Source organism: Gopherus evgoodei, chromosome 20, assembly GCF_007399415.2.
Source record: "Gopherus evgoodei ecotype Sinaloan lineage chromosome 20, rGopEvg1_v1.p, whole genome shotgun sequence".
NCBI classification, from domain to species: Eukaryota; Metazoa; Chordata; order Testudines; family Testudinidae; genus Gopherus; species Gopherus evgoodei.
The window spans coordinates 12924503-12949599 of record NC_044341.1 but is presented as its reverse complement, the minus strand read 5'-3'; the positions used below and the strand labels follow the sequence as shown (position 1 = coordinate 12949599).

Below are 25097 nucleotides of genomic sequence, written 5' to 3'. Positions count from 1 at the left end.
GCTACTGTTGCTAAAATGCCATGGGATGTTTACTGCCACTGCAGAGCAGATGGGACCCCGTTTTTTTGTTTTGCTTTTTAAGGTCTCCTCTGAAAGACCCACATATGGTGAACTACTCAGAACTCTGCTGATCTCCCTAGGTGGACTGCAGCCAGAAGCCCAGTTCTCGCTCCTGCTGGATGGGACCAACTCCTATTGGATGGGATGGAAAATACTGATGTTCCATGGAATGAAGACAGAGGGATCCTGAATTCCAGTGTATCTAGATGGGCCAAACTCAATGCCCAGGCAATGTTCACACTTCAAATACAATTGTGCTGTTGCAACCAGGTCACAGCACTCTGGATGGGTCACAAGAAACACAACTGACCAGTGTTCATAGAGGAGTTTATCCAAGCCAACACAGTGTGTGTACCTCCACCTGTCTTATGCTGTATAACCATCTTTGTACCAGTGCCTTCTGGGAAAATCCTGGCAGCCATCCCACAGCACCTCAGGAGCAGGGGATTCCAGGCGTCTCTCGGATCGCCATGGAAAGAGGAGGCAACTGTTTTTTATACAGAACGACTCAAGTAGAGGAGCAACCCTCCTGCCTCCTTCCCAAAAGCATTTCCACCTCAACAAAAAAACCCTCTTTGTTCTTTTCCACTCCGTACCTGGCAATTTCTTTTCCAAAGACTCATCTAGGAACATCCAGCCTTCCGCGGCGATATACAAACAGGGAGATGCAAATGAAGTTTGCTTCATGTCAAAAAAGCCAAAATAAAACACAATCAAGGGTCCTATTATTCACAAGCCTTCACCGCCCTCGTTAATTGCACGGGCGCTTGCTTGTTACAGATTTCCAGACTATTTTTTAATAAGAATCCTGGGTTGCTCTTAGACTTGGAGGGCGGGACAGATACAGGAGAGAAACTCTTTCCAGTGACAGTTTTGAAAAGTTTACAACATGGTGCTTGCTTGGGAAAGCGACTCCGTGAAATGCATCCTGGGGCTTCATGATTATGGTATCTCTGTCTTTCCAGATCAGACGTGCCCAGCCTACATGACTATCAATCACTATTATTATTTGCATTAGGGCTCTGACTAGAAACCCTAATAAACCCCCTTGTGCTAGGGGCCACACAGACACTTAGGATACGTCTACACTGAAAAGAAGTGGTGTGTTCTTAACTAGGATTAGTGAATCTTAGTTCAAATAGCAGTGAAGACATGTCTTTTAACTCAAGTTAGTGGTTCGAGTTCTATTCCAGGCTCCCCTATAGGCTTTAACTCCAGCTGTTAACCCAAGTCAAGAGCTGAGTCGCCGTGTCTGCATTGCTCTTTTAACATGGGTTAGATAATCTGAATCAGGAAGTCGTGTTTTTGCAATGTAGACATATCCAGAGTACGAGCCAATCCCTGACCCAAAGAGCTTGCAGTCTAAAGAGACGAGGAAACAAGCACAGAGAGATGATGTGATTTGCCCAAGGTCACAGGGGCAGGCCTGTGGCAGAGACAGGAACACAGCCCCAATCCGGTGGCTACCACTGGATCATGCTGCCTCTCTAGAAGCCACGCTGGGGTCTTTCTTCTCATGCAGCATCACTAGCAACAGCACTTTTGCCAGGCCAAATTCTGTACTCTCGTGTAACTCAGCTGAAAAAATTTCCCCCATCAGGAAGGAAGCCAGCCCGTCATCTTCAGCGCGACTCTGCAATTGGAACGTACTTAACAAGTCTGACGATGATGCATTCCCTGGAACAGAATCCAGCACCCTCACCCAGGCCTGAGATGGCTCTGTAGGGCTCCCAGGAATAATAAGCAGCAGAGACTTATATAACTAACGTCTGCAGATCTAACTTTGGATACACGCAGGGGACGGATTTGCTGACTAGGAAGGGGCTATTTTTACATAGACGCTTTCCAAACCTTTTTCTGCTAAGATTTTAAATGAAAAAACATAATAAAGCCACCAAAAATCTGAATGTGTTTCTACTAAATATTGGTTTCAAACCCGGGAACTGCATTTCATGCACAATCATTAGCTAATTTAGATAAATTGGACAGATAGGTAAGTGAGACAAATACACATGTATAATTTACAATAGATCCACGCTCATACAGAGATTTATTGATCCCTTGAAAGGGAGAGACTGTATATTGTATCAAGTTTCACTCAAGGGGGAAGGAAAGAAAAAGCTTGGTTAATCCATGTTTGGTGAAAAGCAGCTGGAGTGATTACAGTACAGCAAGGAAACAGCTGGAGCTACTGTATTACAGCACAATACAAAAACAGCTGGAGCCATCACAGCATGGTGAAAACAGCTGGAGCAATTACAGTTAAAATATCAACAGCTGGGCGTGCTGAGTGGGCGCAGATACATCAGGCAGGTGCAGAGCAGAGTTAGGGAAGGCGGCTGTAGCGCTGGGCGTAGGAAGAACGGCTATTCTTGTGGTCATGGTACTGCAGGACTCGACAGATCTGGGTTCCCAGCTTTGCCACAGATGCCTTGTGCATGTCATTGAATCGCTCTGTGCTTTAGCACCTTCCCCTCGGTACAGTGGGAATGAGCATCCTTCCTTTGTCCATTTAGACTGGAAGGTCTTTGGGGTGGAGCCTGTCTGTCATTAGTTGGATAGAAAGCCCTGAGCACCAGTCTGAGTCAGGGGCTGTACGGTGCAGTCATGGTATTAATAATGACAACCCCGAACTCTGGTGAGCCCCGAAGCTGAGGAGATTGTTTTTACGTCGCGACGCCTGCTCGTTATAGCCGGTGTTCTGGGGATATAGCGAGGCGGTAACAGGCAAAGAGACCTAACGTCACCATCGTTCAAAGGATGGTCTCCAGCACTCAGCCTCTTCTTGGACAGCAACTAGACAGGATGTCCTGTTTCTGTGGAGCTTGAATCTGTGATGTTGAGGTTTTACTTGGCTGGGTCACAATGGATCATCGCCTTTTGAGGACTCCTTCTCCCAGCCCTAATGGAGTAGACGAAAAAGAAAGGCAGCTTCCCAGCTGCTTTGCTTAAACATTTGGGCATGTCAAAAGACGGTCCCTGCCTACGGTCTAACCTGAAACTCCACATTAGGGCTGGTCGGGAAAAGATATTTTCCCCCTATGGGAAATAATATTCTTTTACCTCCAAAATTTCCTGTTAAAAAGTTTTGTGTTTCTTGTTGCAAACCAAGGACAATTCAGCTTTCAGCTACCAAAATCAGACCATTTTCTATGTTACTCTGCAAATGTTGGCGGGTTGGCTGCTGCTGAAGATATTAATACTTTTGTTTAAAAAAAAAAAAATCCCACAACCATTGTTTTGGACAAAACCTTGTTTTTCAACAAAAACACTGGTCACTGGGAAGAACTTTGCCGTCTCTACACATCACAGCCTGGGGCTAGAGCGACTCCCGGCCCAATCGAACAGCGGGGTGTGGATTAAGAGTGAAGTTTGAAAATGCCCAAGAAGGAACCAAGTGTTGCAAAGGCCTCTGCCATTTTTGCTTTCCTTGCTAAGCTTCCTAGACAGGCCAATCAGATAAACCTTCCTTGGAGTCAGAGCCAACGCACCGGGCTTCCACAGTCCGCAAATTAAATACTGTCCACTAATACTGTCCTCAGTAATTACATGTTCCTCCAGGTTAGTTGCTAATACTTGAGGCTAAAACATATAGCAGAGATTAATTACCTTGTAACCTGCAGTTGTAAACTCTTATGCTAAGGTTACAGTTTGGAAGACAGGCACAGGCAGCTCGTTCCCTTGTGACTACGTCGGTACCGATCCTGTTCTTGCTTAGGTTAGGTTAGCTCTCACACTGCTGCTTAGACGGCAGAGAGGCCACTGAATAGGTTACGCACACCCAGGATGCTCTGACCTGAGCCAAATCTGGAGCATTACAGGGTAGGATGCCAGTGAGGGGCAGAGGGCTGTTGATGCTCTCCGGCCAGCATGTTTTAGGTCTTACATATTCTGTTCTTGCTTAGGGAACTTAACTGTAAGTGATGGGTGAACCTCAAAAGGTCCAGGTTCAGAGGCAAACCCAAAAGCTCCTAACGGCTGGAAGAGCCTTCTCCTGCCCCTCTGTGCAGCCCAGACGCTCCACTTCATCCAGGGCCTTTCTCTGCAGGAGTCACTCCTGAATGTCCTGCTGCTTAAGCCCCCGTCCCTTGCCGTCCTTGAACAGCTCCCAGCAGGATCTGCAAAGCTGTTATGCACCAGCGTGACTGGGTGCATGCTCTCCACATCACCAGCCAGTGCATGCCTGCTCATTCAGTGCTAAACATGTACAAGGTGAGGATGGGCATGTCGGAGACATGGATTTAAGCAGAACCCTTACTGCTAATAAGGTTCTCCCCTTTGAGTCCTTGTTAGCTACTATTCAGCACCTGTAACTAGGGGGCTGCCTGATAGCACCCTCAGTCATGCCACATGGATCTGCCTGGCACCCCCTGCCCCACTCCACTCTTTACCCCTTGTCTTCTTAGGCCCAAGACTCTGCACCTGTACAGCGCAGGATCAGGCCCCCATGCAACCAAAGCCACCATTACTGCATGTCCAGCAGGTGGCAGGTTCCCAGTGCATGCAGCCCGTTCAGCGGTCCGAATCCCTCAGCCCATGGGGGGGCTGAGAACTGGGTAGCGAGAAAGGAGTTGGTATATTAGAAGCATAATGAGTCATTAGTGGAAGTTACCTTCCCTGAGCTCCCATGGGACACCGTACAGCTCCTGTGGCTGGCTCCTGAAATACTGTACTAGTTCCACTTCATTAGAACACGGTTCTGTCTTGGATTTCATGTCACATTATCTGGATCTTCAGAGCTCGAAATTAACTTTGTAGGGCTAGACTGCTCAGCTAATCCCTGCCTGGCACAGCGTGAGAGAGGAGGGAAATGTATGCTGAATGTCAAGCAAACGCTTCCTGCTCGATTAGGCTGCAGTGCTGGGCAGTGGTAGGAACCCGGCCTCTTGGGACGTGGAAAACTCAACTGGATAAAGCACTGGAGAATATAGGGAAGGGGTCAAAGCAGAAATATCAGCCGTGTTAGTCTGTATCCACAAAAACAACAAGGAGTCCGGTGGCACCTTAAAGACTAACAGATTTATTTGGACATAAGCTTTCATGGGTAAAAAACTCCATTACTTCAGTTGCATCTGACTCGTTGTTGTTAAAGCTGAAATACTGGCCCCATTAAATGGTAAAATTTCCTCTGACTTCAATGCTGCAATAGTCAGGAGTCCTGGGATGGTCTAGAAGTTCCTAGGAACTCAGCCGGGACATTGGGCCACTCTGCGTTTCCCATATTTCTAAGAGGGACGGAAGTGCCAGCTAGCTGCTGGGTACATGGGAGTAGGGAGGGGGCCCCATGTGGGAATGGCTGAGAATCACTGCTCTAGACGACCTGCTGGGAATAGGTTATTTCCATCTCTAATTTCTGGTGGCTGCTAAGAACCAGCCATCTAGCATAGCACCAGCATGAGAATGAGGACTTTTCCGGAGGCACAGAAACTATTTAACATGCCACGGGCAGGCCAGCCCAGCGGCTCAGCATCAGGGGGACGAGCTAGGTCTCGGCACAGGGCAGTCAGGTTCCAGTGCTGATGGCAGGGCCTCTGGTCCCCAGGGCTCCGATCATAGTGGGAGGCTTTGGCTTTTCAGGCCTCAACGCGCTTTGAGACAAGAGTCACCCGCCCACCCGGTGATACCTGCCCCAAGCCAGAAATCTCAGCTCCCTGGAACGAGGGCAGGAGGGGAAGAGGCTGCCTAACCTGGTGCAGAGCTGGGGTAAATGTAAGACAGCTCAGGTGGGGGTGACATAAGGGGGCCCCGATGGCTCAGTATTAACACCGCCGACAGCATGTATGGACCCAGAGCAGTGGAGACTTGGGGTTTCACACAGACTCCAAGCAAGGGGAGGGAGATGAGCTAGACCTGCCCAGGTATCCTGCCAGCAAGAGCAGCACTGGCTCCCTCTCAGAGGATGCAGCCCACAGCGGTGCTGAGCCTTGGGGCTGTGTCTGTCTTGGGCCAGGGATGGGAATGACATGAGAGAATTTGTGCCCGGATGGTTTGGGGAAACACTTTCCACCAGGAGCCAGAGCCGGCTGCACTCTCAGCCATGCACACGGGTCATCCGACGAAGAGCAGGCAGCTCATTCACATGCTACGAAACTATGCGGCCATGCTCTTGTTCCAGGCGCAAACACCAGCCGGCTAAACAAAGCCAATAACCGAGGCAGGCTGACCTCTGACTCTTTATTGCTGTCAATAATTACCTCACGGGGGCTTAATTAATTAGTGCTTGTGAGCCTGGAGTGAAAGGACTGCCTAAACACTAGGTACTAATTATTTTAATTATTATGATTGCTATTAGGCTTCGATTCCCTAACAAGAAGAACAAAGACCAAGGATGTTCGGTGCTGAGGACAATCTGATTGACAAAGGAGAAATGCGACAAAACTAGAAATTCTGATGGAAAATTGAAAACCGCTGCCTGGTTGTCTTGGTCCTCCTGCCAGTCCTAAGGCCATGCACAAGGTTGTTACGCAAAGTGGTGGTGGAGGAAAGTGCCACTTGGCACAAGTCAGGGTAAGTGCAAGATGTAGCCCTCTGCTCTGAAAGGCACACACCCGCCCCGAAGCGCCAGTCTCCTCTCCTGGATGAGCACGCAGTGAAAAGGGCCGGGACGGGGGTGGAGGATGGGCTTGTGTAGGGTTAAGCACCACCCTGCTCCCAGTAATGAGGCGATCCCCTCTTCATCCTCACTCCTGCTACTGGGCAGAATAACTTGGTGGTCAGGCAGCAGCACTCTTAGGAGTGCAGGATTGGGACCCAACACATGCCCTGTCCTGCACAGTACGTTTTACCTACCACCTGGCCACTACCTGTCCTTGGAAGCAGAACTAGAACCCTTCCATTGAAAAGACACAAATCAGAACAGCCAGGCCATCGGGCGCCGCCCAGCATGGAGCGACCCAATCCGGCACTCAGTCCAGACAGGGACAGACTGCACAGGGGGAGGCGATGGCTGAGGGACGACTGTAGGGCAGGAAGGAGAGAGACCGAGCAGTCTCCTCGAGCCAGGGGTTGTGGGTGCGTGAGAGTCCTGCTAACCAGTCTGAGCTGGCTAGCTTAGCGATGCTGTATTAATAACAGGTATTAGCCACACCACAAATAGCACTGATCACACACATTACAGCAGTCCCATCGCTTAATCTGGCATATACCTTTACTATAATCCCATTCTCTTGTGCTAGCTGTCTCACACCACCTTGCATTAGCTGAAGTAAGCTTTGGCTTAAGTAGACAGGAAAGCCATCCGGATCAGGACACAGGATCATTTTACCACTGCGAGAGGAAGGGAGTTGTTCTCACAGGGCAACACTGGAACATCCCCAAGGAACAGGACAAAGTATATGATTGTTCTACCCTAGGACAGACCCAGCAGGTGCCTTCACGCCCCAGGGTACCTGCAACATACGTGTTCAGAACAGCGAGATAAGGGGTACCAGAAAAACGAGGCAGAAAGCCAACTGGTTAAATCTAGTTTCAGATGGCGTACATAGTACCTCTTAACTGTAAACCGGCAGGGCATAAAAAGATGGCTTTAGCACCTGCTATGTCAGGTGAGTGTGGCCATGCTGCACGAGAGGACTTCGCAGAGACCAGTGCTGTATACAACCTCTCTCCTGTACTGGGCTTAGAGCAATCAAGCTGACTGATGCTGGTTATTTGGTCTCCGGAATATATTTCAAAACGAACAGAAGTGTGGCCAAGCCTCTGACCATCCAATGTATCGACAAATCCCCTCTTCTGGTAGCCACTTCCAGTTGTGGGTTGAATTCCCGAAATGGCGAGGCTTTATTCCCGCAGGCTGAAATTGCCAAAGTGAGCCCCTTCCCCCCGCCACGGGAGGATTCTGCTGAGCGGCAGCGCAGGGGAAGAGACACAGATGGACTATGGAAACTCAAGGCTGGTGGGGCAACGATACAAAGCTGTCACCTACCCTCACTGCCCAGAGTGGGAGTGACCGGGGACACACATGGTTTTCCATTGGGATTTCAGGACCCTTCTCGCTCTCCCTGGTCCCTCATTTCCTCCATCGCTTTTGCCATCTCATTTTCCCTGCCATTGCATGGTCCTTCTGTCTGTCTCCATGCATACCCTACCTATCCATCCATCCCCATACACTCTCAGTATCTAGCTATCCATCCCTCCCCAAACACCTCTGGGGTTTCTGCAGTCCAGGTCCCAGGCCCCTACATGTCTCTCTCAAAACACTTCACCCTGCGTCCTATTCTCTGGGCCTTCCGAGCTGTTCCCTGTTCTTTCCCTCCCCCGGTGCTGGGAATGAATTTCCTCCAGGACTCCCCTTTCCTCGGAGCAGCTGCCCACTCCCAGCACTGCCCCTCTGCCAACCTTCCAGACCTTCGTGCTTGCAATATCCCTCCCTGCATACCTCAGCCATGCTCACTGCGGGTGAAATTCACGTCAGCCGCATACGTGTGAGTCCCTGGGCTGTGTCTGGGATGGGCCTGGGGAGCTGAAGTCCATGCCCACACGCTGGGGCCAAGGGACGGGACCGCACTGCACACTCCAACCTCGGAGCTGCTACTCCAGACTATGGACTGGAAGAGTGACCACAACCCCACTGCATGGCCTATGCACATACCACAGAGCCTGTCCCCTGAACTGCCCCAGTCACCACACTCCCCGCCTGCATGGACTGGCTCAAAGGCCTTCTCTGCCACACAGAGGGGCTATGCAAGGATCCCTCGGTGGCCTCTCTGCGTGCTCTCCTGCCCTGCCCCAAGCTGGGGCTTACCTGGTGCAGAGGCAGAAGGAGAGGGCGACCCAGCGCACAGGGGCAGCAGCTGGCACTTACCATCCTCGTCTGTCTGGAATATCATCTCCTTCCCTTCCTTGCGCCCCTCGGGGTTGGAGAGGATGAGCTTCACGTGGACGTTCTTGTAGGGCAGCAGGTTCTTGATGGTGTAGCGGTGGACGCTGCGCTCCATCTTCATGCACTCCCGGAAGGTCTGGTTGTGGCTGGTGCCCACGAAGTAGCGGTAGCAGAGGGAGACCGTGTAGGTGTGGCAGCGCGTCAGGTTGTAGCCCAGCGGCTCCCACTGCAGCGTCAGCTGCCTGGACTGGATCTCAGAGAAGGCCAGGCCTTTGGGGGCCCTCATGGGCTCTGGCAGGGAGAGAGGGAGAGAGGTGTGACACAAGGAAAACCATCCACCAGGAAGGGCAACGGGGCTAAATCTGCGGCAGGACCCAAAGGAAATGAATTTGGTGAGCCTCAGCTTTGATCCTAGTGAACGCTGGGCCACGGTGCAGCCCGATTGCTCAGGAAGATCCAGGTCTAGCAAAGCAGAGGGCTCTGCGGGACCAGCAGAACCTGGATCCTCACTGACACTAAGGCCCCTCTACACTGCTCTGGGCAGCATAAAGGAGACAAAGCAGGTGAACTAAAGGTGAACAGAAGGGGTGAACTAAATCACGACCTGGCCAGAGGGCCAAGTTATGGGAAAAGAGACCACCGCAGTGCTGGCACAACCATCGGCAAGAGGTACCAGACAGGGAGAGAGCAGTTATGCCTTGCCTGGCCACAAGGAGGCGCTCCAGCGGTAACTCCCTCCAACCAACAGGCAGATGGGGACCGGACCTGCTCATTGCAGGCAGGAGACAGCTATTCTGTTACTGAAAAGGGCTTTGGAAGTCCACAGAGGCATCATATCACAGAGCAAGGGAATTACTGTCCCTCTCCATGGACCTGACCCGCCATCACCCTGCCTCATGCTGCCATGCGGCCAACGTGCAGCACAAACCTCCCAGCGTCGCCCCGAGGAACAGGCTTGGCCTGGCAGACCGGCTCACACATGGGGTGTCCATTGCGAATTGGATATTTCAAGCCACCCATCTGGGTCTGAATTTACAGCCCAAACAAGGGCATTGCTGTGCTAGCTGTATGTGCTGCATACCAAGCAAGAGTCTGTATATGTCTATATAGACAGAGACAGTCCCTTTAAAATCCCCCCTGTCCTGCAAGGGAAATCTGAGCCTGCAGGAGGAATGCCGCTGGAGAAATGACTTACTGTAAGAAAGGCAGGGAGACTTTTAAAGGGCAAGGACTGTCTGTAGACCAGAGAACGAATAAGAACTATGTCATCACTGCCTATCTCCCCTTCTCCCACTCCTGCTCCTGGGGAAAGCTGCAGGCTCCCTCTCCAGGAGTCACGAAAGCAGCACGATAGGCAGAGGCAGCTGGATTATCTAAGACCCTTGAAGGAGTGAAAACTCAAGTGTGTTTCTCACCTCACCAGGTGATGCTCATGTATTTATAGGGCACATTTGGGAGACGTGATTTGCTGGTGTGACAAGACACAGTAGGGGCAGTGCGAGATTCCAAGGATTAGAGCATGTCTGGCTGGTGACCTCCTAGCCGTGCCCAAGGTCAAGTGCCTCTAAGCACCCTGGATATACAATAATCGCCCTGCAATGTGCCTCTGGGAGGCTCCCAGGGCTGCTTTGGAGTGGATTCTTGGGACAGAAAAGGGAAGCGGCAGCAATCTCCTGGGCAGCATGGATGGGGCTGTGGGTCCTCTCCAGTCCTGCAATCGGGCAACGGTAGCCCCCAATGTCGCTGCAACCTGGAACCGCATGATTGCTGGCGGACTGAGTGGGCCAAATTCCCAAGGGATTTCCCCAGGCAGGAATTTGGCCCAATCAGCGTTGCTGGTTGTTGTTATGGAACATGAACTTCTGCCAGTGAAATACCATCGCCCCTGTTCCTCAGGCCTCTGGATTTACTTCCCACCCAGCTCTGTGACTGCCAGAGCCCGGACCCAACCCAGGGCTCTGGGAGTCTGTAGGTATCGGAGCTACCAGGTGAGCCAAGCGGCAGTCTCCCCGGTCTCGGCTGAAAGTTGCTCTTTGCAGCTCAAATCATCAAGGGACTGGTGCCAAAACGTGGCCAACTCATTTCAGGGGTGAGTGAGCCCCGAGCTGTATGGCAAGGCCCGCAGAGAGCACAGGCCAGTGGGTAACCACACTGTGCCACAGGCCTGTGTTAAACTCCCTGCCTTGTCTGGATCAGCTGAGAGCCTTGCTAATTACCGGGGAGTGAGGGGATGCCAGGGGCCTCCTGGCACACACAGTCTCTGAACAGCACCGATGAATTCCAGCGTTGCACAGCTTTACCCAGGGGAAGCCTCACTAAAGCCACCCCAGGATCATTCTCAATAGGACACCCCCACAGCAGCAAAGCCACTGTGGGGTGGAAACTTCTTGTCTTATCAAAACGGGCAGAGGAACCTGTCCAGTGGTGTTAATGAGCCCTGGGGAAGTGGAAACTCAGGCAGGCAGGGAACAATGCCTGCCTGTACTGCATGTCAGAGACAGCCATGCTGGGGAGGGACGGGGACGCTCCCTGGGGAGCCCAACAGGCAGCAGGTGAGTGACCTCCCCAAACATCCATTAATAGGAATGATGGGTAGCATTCGATAGAAGGGTGTTATCACCATCCTCATTCTTAAGGGCTGTGACTCACGCACTGCTCACTTTGGGAGCCTGCAAACACTGGCAGTTGCTCTGAGCGATCTCAGTGCTCAAATTAGACCACACGCAGCCACCGGAGAAATGTCAGGCTGGAAGGCACCTCGAGGGATCATCTAGTCCAGCCCCCCAGCGCTGAGGCAGGATTACGTATGACTAGACCGTGCCTGACAGGGGCTTGTCCAACCTGTTTGTAAAAACCTCCAAACCTTCCCAGGTAACCTGCCTCACTGCTTCACTATCCTTAGAGTTAGGAAGATTTTTCTAATATCCAACCTAAATCTCCCTTGCTGTAAACTCAGCTGATTCCATCTCGTCCTACCCTTGGTGGCCATGGAGAACAATTCATCACCTTCCTTTTAATAACAGCCTTTAACATAGTTGAAGACAGTTATCAGGCCTTCTCTTCTGTAGACTTAACATGCCCAATTCTTTCAACTTTTCCTCCTGGGTCAGGTTTGATAAACCTCTTATCATTTTTGTTACTCTCCTCTGGACTCTAATTTATCCACATCCTTCCTGAAGCGTGGTGCCCAAAACAACACAGAACTCCAACTGAGGCCTCCCTGGTGCCAAGCAGAGCGAAAAAATTAGCTGCTGTGTCTTACACATGATACTTCAGTTGATAGACCCCGGTACGACCTTTGCCTTTTTTGCAGCAGTGTCACATTGTTGGCTCATGTTCAATTTGTGATTGACCCTGACCCCTAGATCCTTTTCAGCAGTGCGACCACCTAGCCAGCTATTCCCCACGTTGTCACTATACATTTGATAATTTTCTTCTTAAATGTAGTACTTTGCTCGTCTTTACTGACTTTTTTCTTATTGGTTTCAGATCAATTCTCTAAGTTATCAAGATCATGTTGAATTCTAATCCTGTCCTCCAAAGTACTCGCAACCTCTCCCAGCTTAGAGTCACTTGCAAATTTTAAAAGCATGCTCCCCACTCCATCATCCAAGTTGTTCATGAAAATCTTGACTAGCACTGGCCCCGGAACAGACCCCTGTGGGGCCCCACGTAACACCTCCACCGTTTGACAGCGAACTGTTGATGACCTCTCTTCAAGTATGATGTGTCAACAAGTTGCGCTCCCTGCCATAGTAAGTAATAAGCCCTATTCAAAGGTATAAGCATGAAGGCTGGCACCCAGCTCGCCTCTGGGGGTCAGGCACAAAGGGGGGATGTGACACACTGAACAGTGGATAGGATAAGCAGGGGAGCCAGGGGATACATTTCTGCAAGCTCTATCCCTAAGATTTAAGTAAAGGGCACAACCTCCTCCAATGTTAATGCAATGTGAAGATTGCAAATTAAGCACTCATGAATCAGATGATACAAAATGTAAGGCTGATCCCATAACCTTAACTCTGCCCCTCTACCCACCCTACAACACAGCCTTTAAGGTGGTGCTCATGTACTATTCGTTCATATTATATTTGATTGTTGATCTGCTATATTTCACATCTGAGACGCTCTACCTATTCTCTAGTCTCCTGCAATTCCTTCTACCAGTTTTGATGAGCCCTGGCAGCCATGTGAATTAGCACTGGGAGTCTGTGGGGACTCAGGATTGTGCAGCTGCAGGTGAAACACAACTTGAGTGAGACGCTGGGGGCTCAAATTTCCAAACTGGGTGAGGTTTGTCTGTGTTTTCTCTAGAAAAACAACACAAAAAATGTCACCAAAAATTCAACTGTTCCTTGAACTGTTACTGCAAGAAATTGGAGACCAGGGGCCCGAATCTCATTTACACTAAGGCTACTTTATCCTGCACTAGCCATGCAGAGGGGCCTTAGAGTGAGTGTACAGAGCAGCCCAAATGAGACTCAGGTCTCCAATTCCATCACTGAAGAGTGAGACAGAAGGAAAAGTTCAACACAGACTTAACTACAGAGCTTCCCCTGATGCCTCCATAATATATCTTCAATGCCACATCTAGGACAAGGACATTGTCTTTGAGGGATTATTTCTGCAGCGGCTGCCACATCTTCCCTAACCCGTGAGTTTGCATCAAGAGAACGGCACTGCCCTCTTTCCGAAAGATGTTTGCTCTTGATGTCAGTTACCCTCATTAACAAGGCAGGCTCCCAAGCCAGACTGAAATCCTAGCCCGGGCAGTGCATTCGTCCTATCAAAGCTCTGACACCAAGGTTACCCTAAGGACCCGACCGATTTAAAAGAAGGGTCACCACCGCTCTGCAAAGGCACTGGAGAATTTTATAACCACCCCCAGAGCAGAGCTGTAGGTGAAACAAGCGGAAACTTTTCATCAGGACATTGCTGTCTGAGTCATTATATCACACTATGCTGCCACGCGGTGAGGGATCAGGACGACAAATCATTGTCCTCTCTGCCAGCAAAATAACAGCGGGTTTGTGGGGCTTCATTCATTAATAAAGTGCTTCAAGAGGCGAGCAAAGTGCCAAGTATTGCTATTCAATTGCCATTCACCTCTCAAATAGATCTCCTTGCCCACCTCTGCGGGATTTGCATCCAGTGCCTGAAGTGCTTCTTTCTCCTGCTAAAGGAGTATATCCTTTGCCCACTGCAACACAGCTAGGAGCCACCGAATGGCACAAATACACAGTCCAGCTCTATCTAACTGCATGCAGATCTCGGAGGAATGCTTGCTGTCAGGTGCGGTGCAGTTCTTTTAAAACTATGTAAACTTGAATCTTTCTGCCTTCTCTTCTCTCTGGCTGAAACATTCCTACATCCAGAGCACAAAAAGAGGAAGTTATTTTTCACATAGCCCCTGGAAGGTGTTTGAGATGTGTGGTCCCTATCTGTATTCCACTGTGGGTATGCATGTGCTCCATGCACCCGGAGTCAGAGAATTCTTGCAAGCAGTGTCTGCACATTGCCGTTGCCATGTTTCTAACCAAGGGAATAAAGGGGGAGCATATCAACTGGCTCTCCAGTTCCTTCTCTACTGCAATTCCTAAAGATACAAAGCTGAGGGGAAGGAGGGTGAGTAGTGGAATACAGACAGAGGCCAAACATCTTGAAGAACCTCCACTAACTATAAAGTAAGTAACTTTCTCTTCTTGGAGTGCAGGTCCCTATGTGTATTCCACTGTGGGTGACTGACAAGGAGTGCACAAGGAGGAGGAGGGTGCAAGGACATAGGCAGCCGAGCTGTTTAGAGGACCACTTTCCTAAAGGATGCATCAGAGGAGGAGTTCTGCACTAGAGCATGATGTCTGATAAGCATGTTGATGGAAGTCCACATAGTTACCCTGCAAATGTTAGGGAAAGGCACTTCCTGAAGCGATGCCAATGAAGTTGCTTGTGGTCTTGTAGAATGAGCTGCTTATCCAGTGATGGAAGATACAACAATTGGTAGAGCAGGATACAGTCTGAGATCCACGTAGAGATCCTCTGGGAGGATCTAGCTTGACCTTGGACTCATTCTTCTATAAGAAGAAACAGTCGTGGTGATTTTCTGATTTGGTTGTGTCCTTTGCATGTAGGAGGAGAGAGCATGTTGTATGTCAAAGGAAAGCAGCCTCCTCTGCTCCTCAGATGCGTGTTGTTTTGGAAAAAACACAGGCAAGTGGATGTGCAATTCCAAAACCTCTTTGAGGATGAATTTCAGATGAAGTCATAAAGACACCTTAGTGTATGGCAGAGCCACCATTAGAGCTCCGAGCTCACCCATCCTTCAGGCTGAGGTGATGGCCACAAAGAATGCAACTTTCACTGATCAGTGAGATACCCAACGTGTAGCTAATGGCTCGAAAGGAGGCTTAGAGAGTGCTGAAAGGACAAGGTTGAAGTCCCAGGGTGGAACAGGTTTCCTGACTGTGGGAAGGTTTTGATTAGGCCCTTCAAGAATCAGTTAGTCAACAGGCGAGTGAAAATTGAATAACCGTCTGATGGTGGACAGCACACACCGATTGCTGCCAGGTGGACTCATATGGAACTGAGGCAAAACCCAGCCATTCTGAGAGAAAGAAGATATTCCCCTTATTTTGGACTATCTGCTCATTCAGGAGATACATGTCTCTGCTGTGTTCATAGTGACATATCCATTTCTGCTAGTATTAAGGATGGTTTGTACGGCTTCCAAGCAGGAACATTCTGGGGCTGGTGCTCATCCAAAAAAACAAGCCATGAGATGAGTGATCCAGAGTTAAGATACTTAGAACCATAGAATCATAGAATATCAGGGTTGGAAGAGACCTCAGGAGGTGATCTAGTCCAACTCCCTGCTCAAAGAGGACCAACCCCAACTAAATCATCCCAGCCAGGGCTTTGTCAAGCCGGGTCTTAAAAACCTCTAAGGACAAAGATTCCACCACCTCCCTAGGGAACCCATTCCAGTGCTTTACCACCCTCCTAGTGAAATAGCGTTTCCTAATATCCAACGCAGACCTCCCTGACTGCAACTTGAGACCATTACTCCTTGTTCTGTCATCTGCCGCTACTGAGAACAGCCAAGATCCATCCTCTTTGGAACCCCCTTCAGGTAGTTGAAAGCAGCTATCAAATCCCCCCTCATTCTTCTCTTCTGCAGACTAAATAATCCCAGTTCCCTCAGCCTCTCCTCATACATCATGTGCCCCAGCACCCTAATCATTTTCGTTGCTCTCTGCTGGACTCTCTCCAATTTATCCACATCCCTTTTGTAGTGGGGGCCCCAAACTGGACACCATACTCCAGGCATGGCCTCACCAGTGCTGAATAGAGGGGAATAAACATTTCCCTCAATCTGCTGGCAATGCTCCTACTAATGCAGCACAATTTGCCTCTAGCCTTCCTGGCAACAAGGGCACACTGCTGACTCATATCCAGCTTCTCGTCCACTGTAATCCCCAGGTCCTTTTCTGCAGAACTGCTGCTCAGCCAGTCAGTCCCCAGCTGTAGCAGTGCCTGGGATCCTTCTGTCCTAAGTGCAGGACTCGATCTCATCCTCCTCCTGGGTCAAGGGATCAGGAAAGGACTAGATGCTGATTGGAAGGTGAGACGACACTAGAGAGATTCAGGAACCAAAACTCTCAGGCCAATAGGGGGCGATCAGGATGACTTATGCCTTGTCCTGTCAAATTTTCTGTAAGACCCAAGGCAGATGTGGCAAGGGAGGAAACACATCGCTCTGATGTCCTGACCATGGGAGAGGGAGAACAGCACCCTGAGAATGCAGGCCTCAAGTACCTCTGGCTCACATGATAGCAGCACACCAACTGCCTGACCAGCACTCCGCCGGGGCAACGCCAGTGGGATTTCCTTTGGGGACGGCCTAGGGGGATGTGGACGGCATGGTGAATGGGCTCACGGGCAGCTCTGTTAGCTGCAAGGCAGGTGCTCCTGCACAGCTTAGAAGGTGCACCCGCTCTGCCCTGCCCAGGGCTAACCTCCTCCAAAGCTTAGATGTAGGACAGGAACAGGGCTCCAGCCCTGGTGAGATCTTTTAACCTCCAGGGGTAACCACACTCTGATTTCGAGACCCCTGACGCCTTCTGGTGGTTGGGGTTCACCAGTATATATATCAGCCCAGGGTTGAGCTCCATGAGACAGGGATAGAGGAGAGAATTGCTGCCCCTGAAATGAGAGCCAATACAATGAGCAACAGCCTCACCTGGGAGAGGAGGGAGGAGCTGGGGGCTTAAGGGAGACATGAGGAGGAAAACAGAAAGGCGCCCGTGACTTGTATCTCACACGGAGAACAAGTTGCCGCTTTGCTGGGCATAAGTCACTCCCAGTGCACCACCCTTAGCCCTCTCGGCCAGGAGAGCACTGCACAGCACTGATGGAAAGCCAAGCGTCTATCTCCTTTTTATTTCAGTGTATTCAAATGATCAGTGGAAAACAGACAGCCTGGCACCCCCAGGCCAACGTAAGCAGATTCTGTGAGTGGTTTAGCAAGAGATCAGCTAACAAGGATGTCTGCAGGCATTAATATTGCTGAATATATCCATACAATTAGTGCCAGAGCGGAGCTGCCTGGGCTTACAGTTGCTACTACAGCTGTATTACATGCAGGCGTTTCTGTACGAAGAGTGTCAATCATAGCTGGTGGCATGCAGCTGCGCTGGGAATCTCCCGTCACTTCGGGGCTGCCTTAGGTAAAGGGCGGGCAAGTGCACTCCATGCACGTGCTGGCAGATGCTACCCTTTCCCAGAAATGACTATGGGGCAAGTGGGTCTCGGAGAAGGCCCATTTTCCACCAGTGGCTTCGGCGAGTGGTTTCATGGGCTGCCAAGAGATGGATCGTGCTTAGCACGCAAAGTGCTTCGCAGAAAGGTTGAGGAATTACAGAAGAATCAGTACCTATCATTGAAACGCAGCCATCTCTGCGGTGGAACACAGCAGCTGCTCCATCATCCACAGCAAGGCCAGTTTGGAGCAGGAAGTGCAAAACAATACCACGTCCAATGAGTCATCCCAGCATTCAACAGGCAGCGGCACGGCAGTGATAGGCTTGCCCTGTCCATTAGCTCGAGGGCTGGCGTGGCACTCCCAGACAGCGATGGCTCGGCGGGGAGGGGAGGTGCCATCCGTGCCTGACCCAGGCTGCTTTTACAATAGCCGCGGTGGGAAGGAGCTGACAGGAGGCTGTGGATCAGGCAGTTGGAATGAAATCAAGAACGGGGTTTGCTCAAGAACGAAGAGCGTGTGGGTCATGCTGGCAGCATCCGAATGGATCCATTACAGCCGGGCTCCCTTGTGTATCTGCTGCATCGGTCCCATAGCTGGACGGAGAAGAGATACCTGCACTATCAAGCCATAATAGTAGCTGGGTCGCGTGGGGTCACCTTAAATTTAGAGGTCACTGAGCTGGGGGGGAATACAAACAATCCTGGACCATGCACTGATCAAGGCACTTTGTATCCCCTCAGTGGAATGAGGGCAGCATCGCATGTGATGTCAGGTGTCAGCCACCGCCATTCTCCAGCCGAGCCACACAAGAGACCCAGGATCTGAGCCATCGCTGCCGTGGATTCTCTGTCCCTGGCAATGTTTAAGTCAAGGCTGGATGTTTCTCTCCCAGATCTGCTCTAGCTCAGTCAGGAATGAATGCAGGGCCGGCCCATAGCCTGTGTTACGCAGGAGGTCAGCCGAGGTGATCACAGTTGACCCTTCTGGCCTTGGAATCTATTAATCTCTGCCTCTCGCAGTCCGTGAGAGACTCCCAGAGAGATGAAGCTAGTGAACTTTGGAAGAGAGGTGCCGACGCTCAGTCTGACAGTTGGTTGGCCAGAACTCAGGAAGCCAACACTGGACCCTACAGATCTAGCAAATCCCTGGCTGACCTCCACTCCCATCTCCTCCTGAGGAAAATAACCCACAGCTACCCTGCCCCCATGGCACGACCCTGGCTGCCTCCCAGACAGGTCTTGGGCAGGACGTGGCCTAACACTGCTGCGGCATTTCCTCTGGCCCACTAACAGGGGAGGCTGCCTGTCCTCACATCACAAGAGCAGCAGATCTGGACGCCACTGACCAGCAAGTGCTATTGTCAAGGTTTGAAGCAGCAGCTGCGGGTGACAAGAAAGCACTGAGTGGGTGAGAGGCTTTCGGGTGGCACTGGGAGTTGGCTAGCCCAGGTGATCGGCACCTAGGTCTGAGAGCCCGGGCTAGCCTGGCCAGTTAGGAACAGCCCCAGGGTGGGCCCCCAGAAACCCTAGGGACACACACAGGTCGAGGGCTTTGCAGTGTCCCTAGGTGCCGCGCTCCCCTGTGTCGCCAGGACTCCAGGGTGCACATCCCGCAGTTCTCTGGGCCACCGTGAGCTGAGCTGCTCTAGGATCCTTTCCCAAGGAATTGTGGGGGAACTTATCTGTCCATTCAGGCACATGGGGGGAATCGTGGGAAGGCACTGGAGGCCTTTCAGCCCTTGAGAGGCTTAGCCTGCATCCACACTGCAAAACAGGCTGGTTATCAGCCTGAGTGGAAACAGAGCCCAGCATTTAGCCTACAGCCTAGGACGGACCAGTTAGCCTGGGCTGAAAGCACCACTAACCTTGGTGAGAGGGATTTGTGTGTGGACAACAAAGGGGCTACAGGGCAACACTTAAGTGTGAACCTGCTGGGCTACTCTGCAGTGAAAACCAACTGTTAGAGAGGGTGGATGGGTTGCCTTCTCTCTGCTCCCAGCCCGCTCCCCTGTGCAGCTCCCCACGACCACTCTTACCCTCCTGCACAGTCACTAACCACCTAGGGCTAGGAGGGAACTTCCCTGGTGGGCAGGTTATTCCATAACTGTCTCTGGTGGGTTTCTTCCAGCCACCTCTGAAGCATGCCATCCAGGGCTACTGCATGTGCCTAGCTGGAGCCTGCTCTGACCCAATGGGGCGTCTCCAAAGCTGCCTTGGATACATCCGACTCCTCTAGACGGCTTTGAAAGTCCCAGCTGTAATGGTGATTATTCCATAGACCCAAAGAGTGCTTCACAAGAGAAAAACACGCCAGGGCCCTAGCCAGAAAGAGAGGGGAAGCAGTCGTGATCTCTCAGGAAGCCAGGCCATGACCCTCCAAGCTGAGACCCCACGGATCAGGGCTCTCCATGTGTGGCCTACATTACCAAGGTGGACCTCTGTGTCCCCCTCTAGTGGCTGGTCCACAAAAATGGTAGATAAGTCGACTACAGCTAGCAGATGTAATCCTTTACCTCCAGCTCTTGGTTTCAGAATGAGAAATCCAGGTTCAGGGCCTGCTGATGGGACTTGTCCCAGTTGGGGATTTTCTTGAGTCTCTGTATCACAGGGTGACTGGCCCTTTACGGGGTGACGGGTTCAGTCCCACGCACTTCACTTGCCTCCCCAGGTGAAGAAAATGACCAACATTGCATGCACATGGGGCATGTGACTAAACTAGGCCTTCTGGTGCGGAGATAAGACAGATGCCCCTGGAGAGCCGGAGTGAAGGGAAAACTCCAATAGAAGGCTGGGTGTTACTGCAGGAGCCTCCAAAGAGCCCATGAGTGGCTGAGGAGAGAAGATGGACCCTCAGGGAGGAGGGGCTGGGGCCAGCCTGAGACTGACGTGGAAGACATTGAGTTTTGGGCCTATTTTGGACTTAGCTATTCTGCAAGGGGCAGACATTTCCTTTAATGATTTAGCCAGAGGCCAACCCACCATAGCAATCAAATCAGGTCGGAAGAGGGGAAACTGAGGCAGTGGCTAGCTTGCATCCAGACTGAGTAGGCAGTTCAGGGCATGATTAGAGTTTGGGGTGAAGGTCAGTGCCAGCAAAGTTACAAAAGTATGGGCTGGATGAATGGACTCTAAAATGGATAGAAAGCTGGCTAGATTGTCGAGCTCAATGGGTAGTGATCAAAGGCTCGATGTCTTGCTGGCAGCCGGTATCAAGCAGAGTGCCCCAGGAGTTGGTCTTGGAGCTGGTTTTGTTCAACATCTTTATCAACGACCTGGATGATGGGATTAATTGCACCCTCAGCAAATTCACAGGTGACACTAACCTGCAGGGAAAGGTAGATACGCTGGAGGCTAGGAATAGGGTCCGGAGTGACCTAGACAAATTAGAGGATTGGGGGAAAAGAAATCTGATGAGGTTCAACAAGTACAAGTGCAGAGTCCTGCACTTAGGAAGGAAGAATCCCATGCACGGCTACAGGCTGGGGACCGACTGGCTGTGCAGCAGTTCTGCAGAAAAGGACCTGGGAATTACAGTGGATGAGAAGCTGGATATGAGTCGACAGTGTGCCCTTGTTGCCAAGAAGGCTAATGGCAAATTGGGCTGCATTAGTAGGGGCACTGCCAGCAGATTGAGGGAAGTGATTAGTCCCCTCTATTCACCACTGGTGAGGCCACACCTGGAGTATTGCATCCAGTTTGGGGCCCCCACTACAAAAGGGATGTGGACTAATTGGAGAGAGTCCAGCGGAGGGCAATGAAAATGATTAGGGGGCTGGAGCACATGACTTATGAGGAGAGGCTGAGGGAACTGGGCTTGTTTAGTCTGCAGCAGAGAAGAGTGAGGGGGGATTTGATAGCAGCCTTCAACCACCTGAAGGGGGTTCCAAAGAGGATGGATCTAGACTGTTCTCAGTGGTACCAGATGACAGAACAAGGAGCAACGGTCTCAAGTTGCAGTGGGGGAGGTCTGCGTTGGATATTAGGAAACACTATTTCACTAGGAGGGTGGTGAAGCACTGGAATGGGTTCCCTAGGAAGGTGGTGGAATCTCCATCCTTAGAGGTCTTTAAAGCTTGACAAAGCCCTGGCTGGGATGATTTAGTTGGGGTTGGTCCTGCTTTGAGCAGGGGGTGGGACTAAATGACCTCCTGAGGTCTCTTCCAACCCTGATATTATATGATTCTTACATCTTCCATGTGCGCTCACCTAAGGTATGTAATATCAGCGAACCGTTTTCTTTGGAGCCTGAAGTCAGCAGCGACTGAGCCTCCTTCACAACCCCCCATCCCCGTGCACGCGGAGACGTGACAAGGACGCCTACAACATTGCTTTGTAAATAACATTCAGGATCTGCCAGCTCAAAAACAAGCTCATTCCCAGAAAGGTTAAGTGCTCCCATTACTTCCCCAGCGCAAGGAGCCCGAGCGTTCACGTGTGTTTAATTTATAGGCTCCAGTTCACCTCAACCGACAGAGGGCGGAGGTGTGGGGGGAATGGAACAAACCCGGAGAACGCAGTCCGTGCCTCCCTTGCTGTCAGCCTGCAATCGCTTCCCAGCAAACGGCTGCTATGGATCATCTCGTAAAAGCAGCTATTTCAAGGGCACCAAGACATGCAACAGTCGTGTTCCTCCTTAATGTCAGCTTGTTCCCTTTGACTTTGTTCAATTACTGAGCAGTTGAATCCCCAGCACACCAAGGAAGTCTGTTGCCATGGAGTGTCTGAAACGCCAGCCCTGGAACACCTCCTGTCGTCTGTGACCTCATGCAACCCGCTGTCAAGGCAACCAACATGGGGGAGGTCTTTAAAACAGGGGCCGCCTCCTTCCGAATGGTCCCATGGGGCAGAAGCATTTTTCCCCTCGCTATTTGTGAAACCCCGGGGGGAATGGGTTTCGGAGCCACCACTCGGCAGAGCTCCTGTTTTTGAAGAGGTATCACTTGTGACAACATCTGTACGTGAAAAGCTGAAGTAGATCCGGGCCTTGCAATGCTGGGTCACAGCACTGCTCCATATGCTCCGATATCCTGCCTCTGGCAGCAACCCACAGCTGATGATGCAGAGGAAGGCAAAAGAAAGCAGCCCCTCTGGGAGTCAAGAGATCTGGTTGCGGGGGGGTCTATTCCCAGCTCTGCCACTGACTCACTGCATAGCCTTGGTCATGTCACTCAACTTCTTAGTGCTCCTGTTTATCCGATCTGTGAAAGAATGAGCTGCATAATCAGAGATGGGCCAGAGCAGAAGGATGGTGCTATCGAAGAGTACAGTTCATGATTTCTCAACAGGCACAGTACACAGTGTTGTCATCGGTCACACAATCAGGCAGCCCATTCTGAAACACAGCCACCTGGGCCATTCCAAAATACAGCGATCCAGATTTTCTCCTGCTTTAAAATGGGGTTAGCCATCAGGGCAAATATTTTGATGAATGTGTAAGCAAACATTATAAAACCCGCAGTCTGCTTAAAACCAAGCACAGGGGAATGAAGGGAGCTTCTCCTACGTATCCAGCCTGAAAGTCAGAGAAATGGGCACATCGCCTCTGGGCAAGGGAGTCGCCCACCCTCCTTTTTACACAGTTGATGTCTGTGCAGCTGACCTTCCTTCCGCAAGCTAGACTGAAAGGACTGGAGAGTGTCTGCACTTGCATCTTCATGGCCAACCCTCCCATCGTCAAGTCAATCATGGCGCAGTGACACCCTGATGCCTGCTCTGTGTCTGAGATCTCCTCCCAGCGCTGTGTCAGACACACGGCCTACCTTCCTCTCCACTAGGCTGCAGGAGCTTTGGGGATCCAAGTCGGGGTCAGGATCAGGCCCATCCGTGATCTGGAGGCTTGCCAACACTTCTGTGAGTCACCCATTTCTAAGGAGCGATGCTCGACAGACTGTGCTTCCCGTTATAGGGAGTTCGCTGATCCACCCTGCCTCTGTATCAAGTGTCATGCGGGCAGCTGCAGGGTGCTGTTCTTACTAATGCACTGACGATCAATGCTCCCGGGTCTGGATCAGCACTGTCCATTTGCTGTGCTTTAAGGTTCAGACCTACCCAGTGCACCCTGCCAGCTTTTAACAAGTCTGATTAGAGTGCAGGCTTCATTAGCAAGCCCTCTCACGGCACATGTTTGTTCACTAGGTCAGCTGAGCTATCAGTTAGGCAAGCCAGCTCCCTGCATTTGATCTCAGATCAAGGAGACAGAGAGGTCAGGGCCGGGGAACTGTTTGCTGACAAAGTCTGGCCCTCTGCTAGGCGAGATGGAGGAAATCCCAGCCTGGATGCTAGTGCTGCCCTGGAACAAATTCAGGCTAGTCCTCTGCCCCTGCCATCCTGGCAATTGTGCCCCAGTCTCCAAGGGACGGGAGTCACGCTAGGAGTCACGCTCCTTCAGTGACAACCCAGCCAACCCTCACGAAAGGCTCGCCATGAAGGAACAACAGAGCAGAGCCAATGCTGCAGGATGCTGTTGCTCAAAAGTCAATTAGCGGCAGATCTGTGGCAGCTGAAGGCAGCTGCCCTTTGAAGTTCTGCGACCACATGCAGCCAATGGCTTCTGGACTTGCACCGCCACTGATTCCCACCCGGAGGGCACTGTGCAGCCTGGAGCTTGAGAAGGCAATGGGCTCGGGAAGCATCTGCTGAAGCAGCCTGTCCGTCGCAATGATCTCAAGGGACCCTTTCGGGTTGCCAACTTTGTAATATATAAAAACCAGACACTCCAGGGGTCCTGCCCCTGCCCCGCCTTGTCCCCCTCTGACCTCACCTCTGCCACACACCTTCCTCCAGGCCTCACCTCTGCCCTGCCTCTTCCCCCGAAGCCCCTCCATTCGCTCCTCTTTTCCCCTCCCCCCGTCGCTCACTGCTCTTTCCCTCTCCCTCCCCGCCCCCCACCCCACATGGGTTGGGAGGGACTCACCTGTGGAGCGGTCACCCCATACAGGTAGGAGGCGGCCCCAGATGAGTAGGGGTTGACGCGGGTGATGATTCAGCACCTCCCTGCCTCTCCCGCCAGATGATGTCCAGTCAGTAGATCTGACCGGACATCATCATCAGGTCCCCTTTTTGAAAACCAGCTGGCCACCCCTGTGATGGAACGTGTTTCCACAGGGCTGGAGTCCAGGTCAGCTAGAAGCCGCCACTTGAGCAAGGATGGGCTTGTGCTTAAAGCACCACTCTGCAACTCAGGTGCTCTGGACTAGCTCTGCCACCGACTTCCTGCGTCTGAATCTACGCAAGTCACTTACAGTGGGGCGTGCGGGAGGGGGGGAGAGGTCCTCACTGGCTGGGATGATGGGGCTACACAAGCACCATCGAGCAAGTGTTCCTTGTTATTCGCTGTGCACCTCATTTTGTTGGGGCTGGAAAGATTGCGAGACTTTTCTGGGGCTCCTTCTTGTTGCATCCCCAACAGAAAGAATGTGGAAGCAGGAAGGTCTCACAGGACGAAAGCACCCAAATGTTG

General features: G+C 51.4%; 1 protein-coding gene across 1 annotated transcript in view; it reads right to left on the bottom strand.

The window, feature by feature from the left end:
* The window catches only part of PTPRU (protein tyrosine phosphatase receptor type U), a 278752-nt gene that overhangs the window by 115556 nt on the left and 138099 nt on the right, over positions 1 to 25097 (bottom strand). Inside the window, 1 exon segment of the mRNA XM_030539047.1 lies at positions 8864 to 9172. Coding sequence (XP_030394907.1) covers positions 8864 to 9172 — 309 coding nt within the window.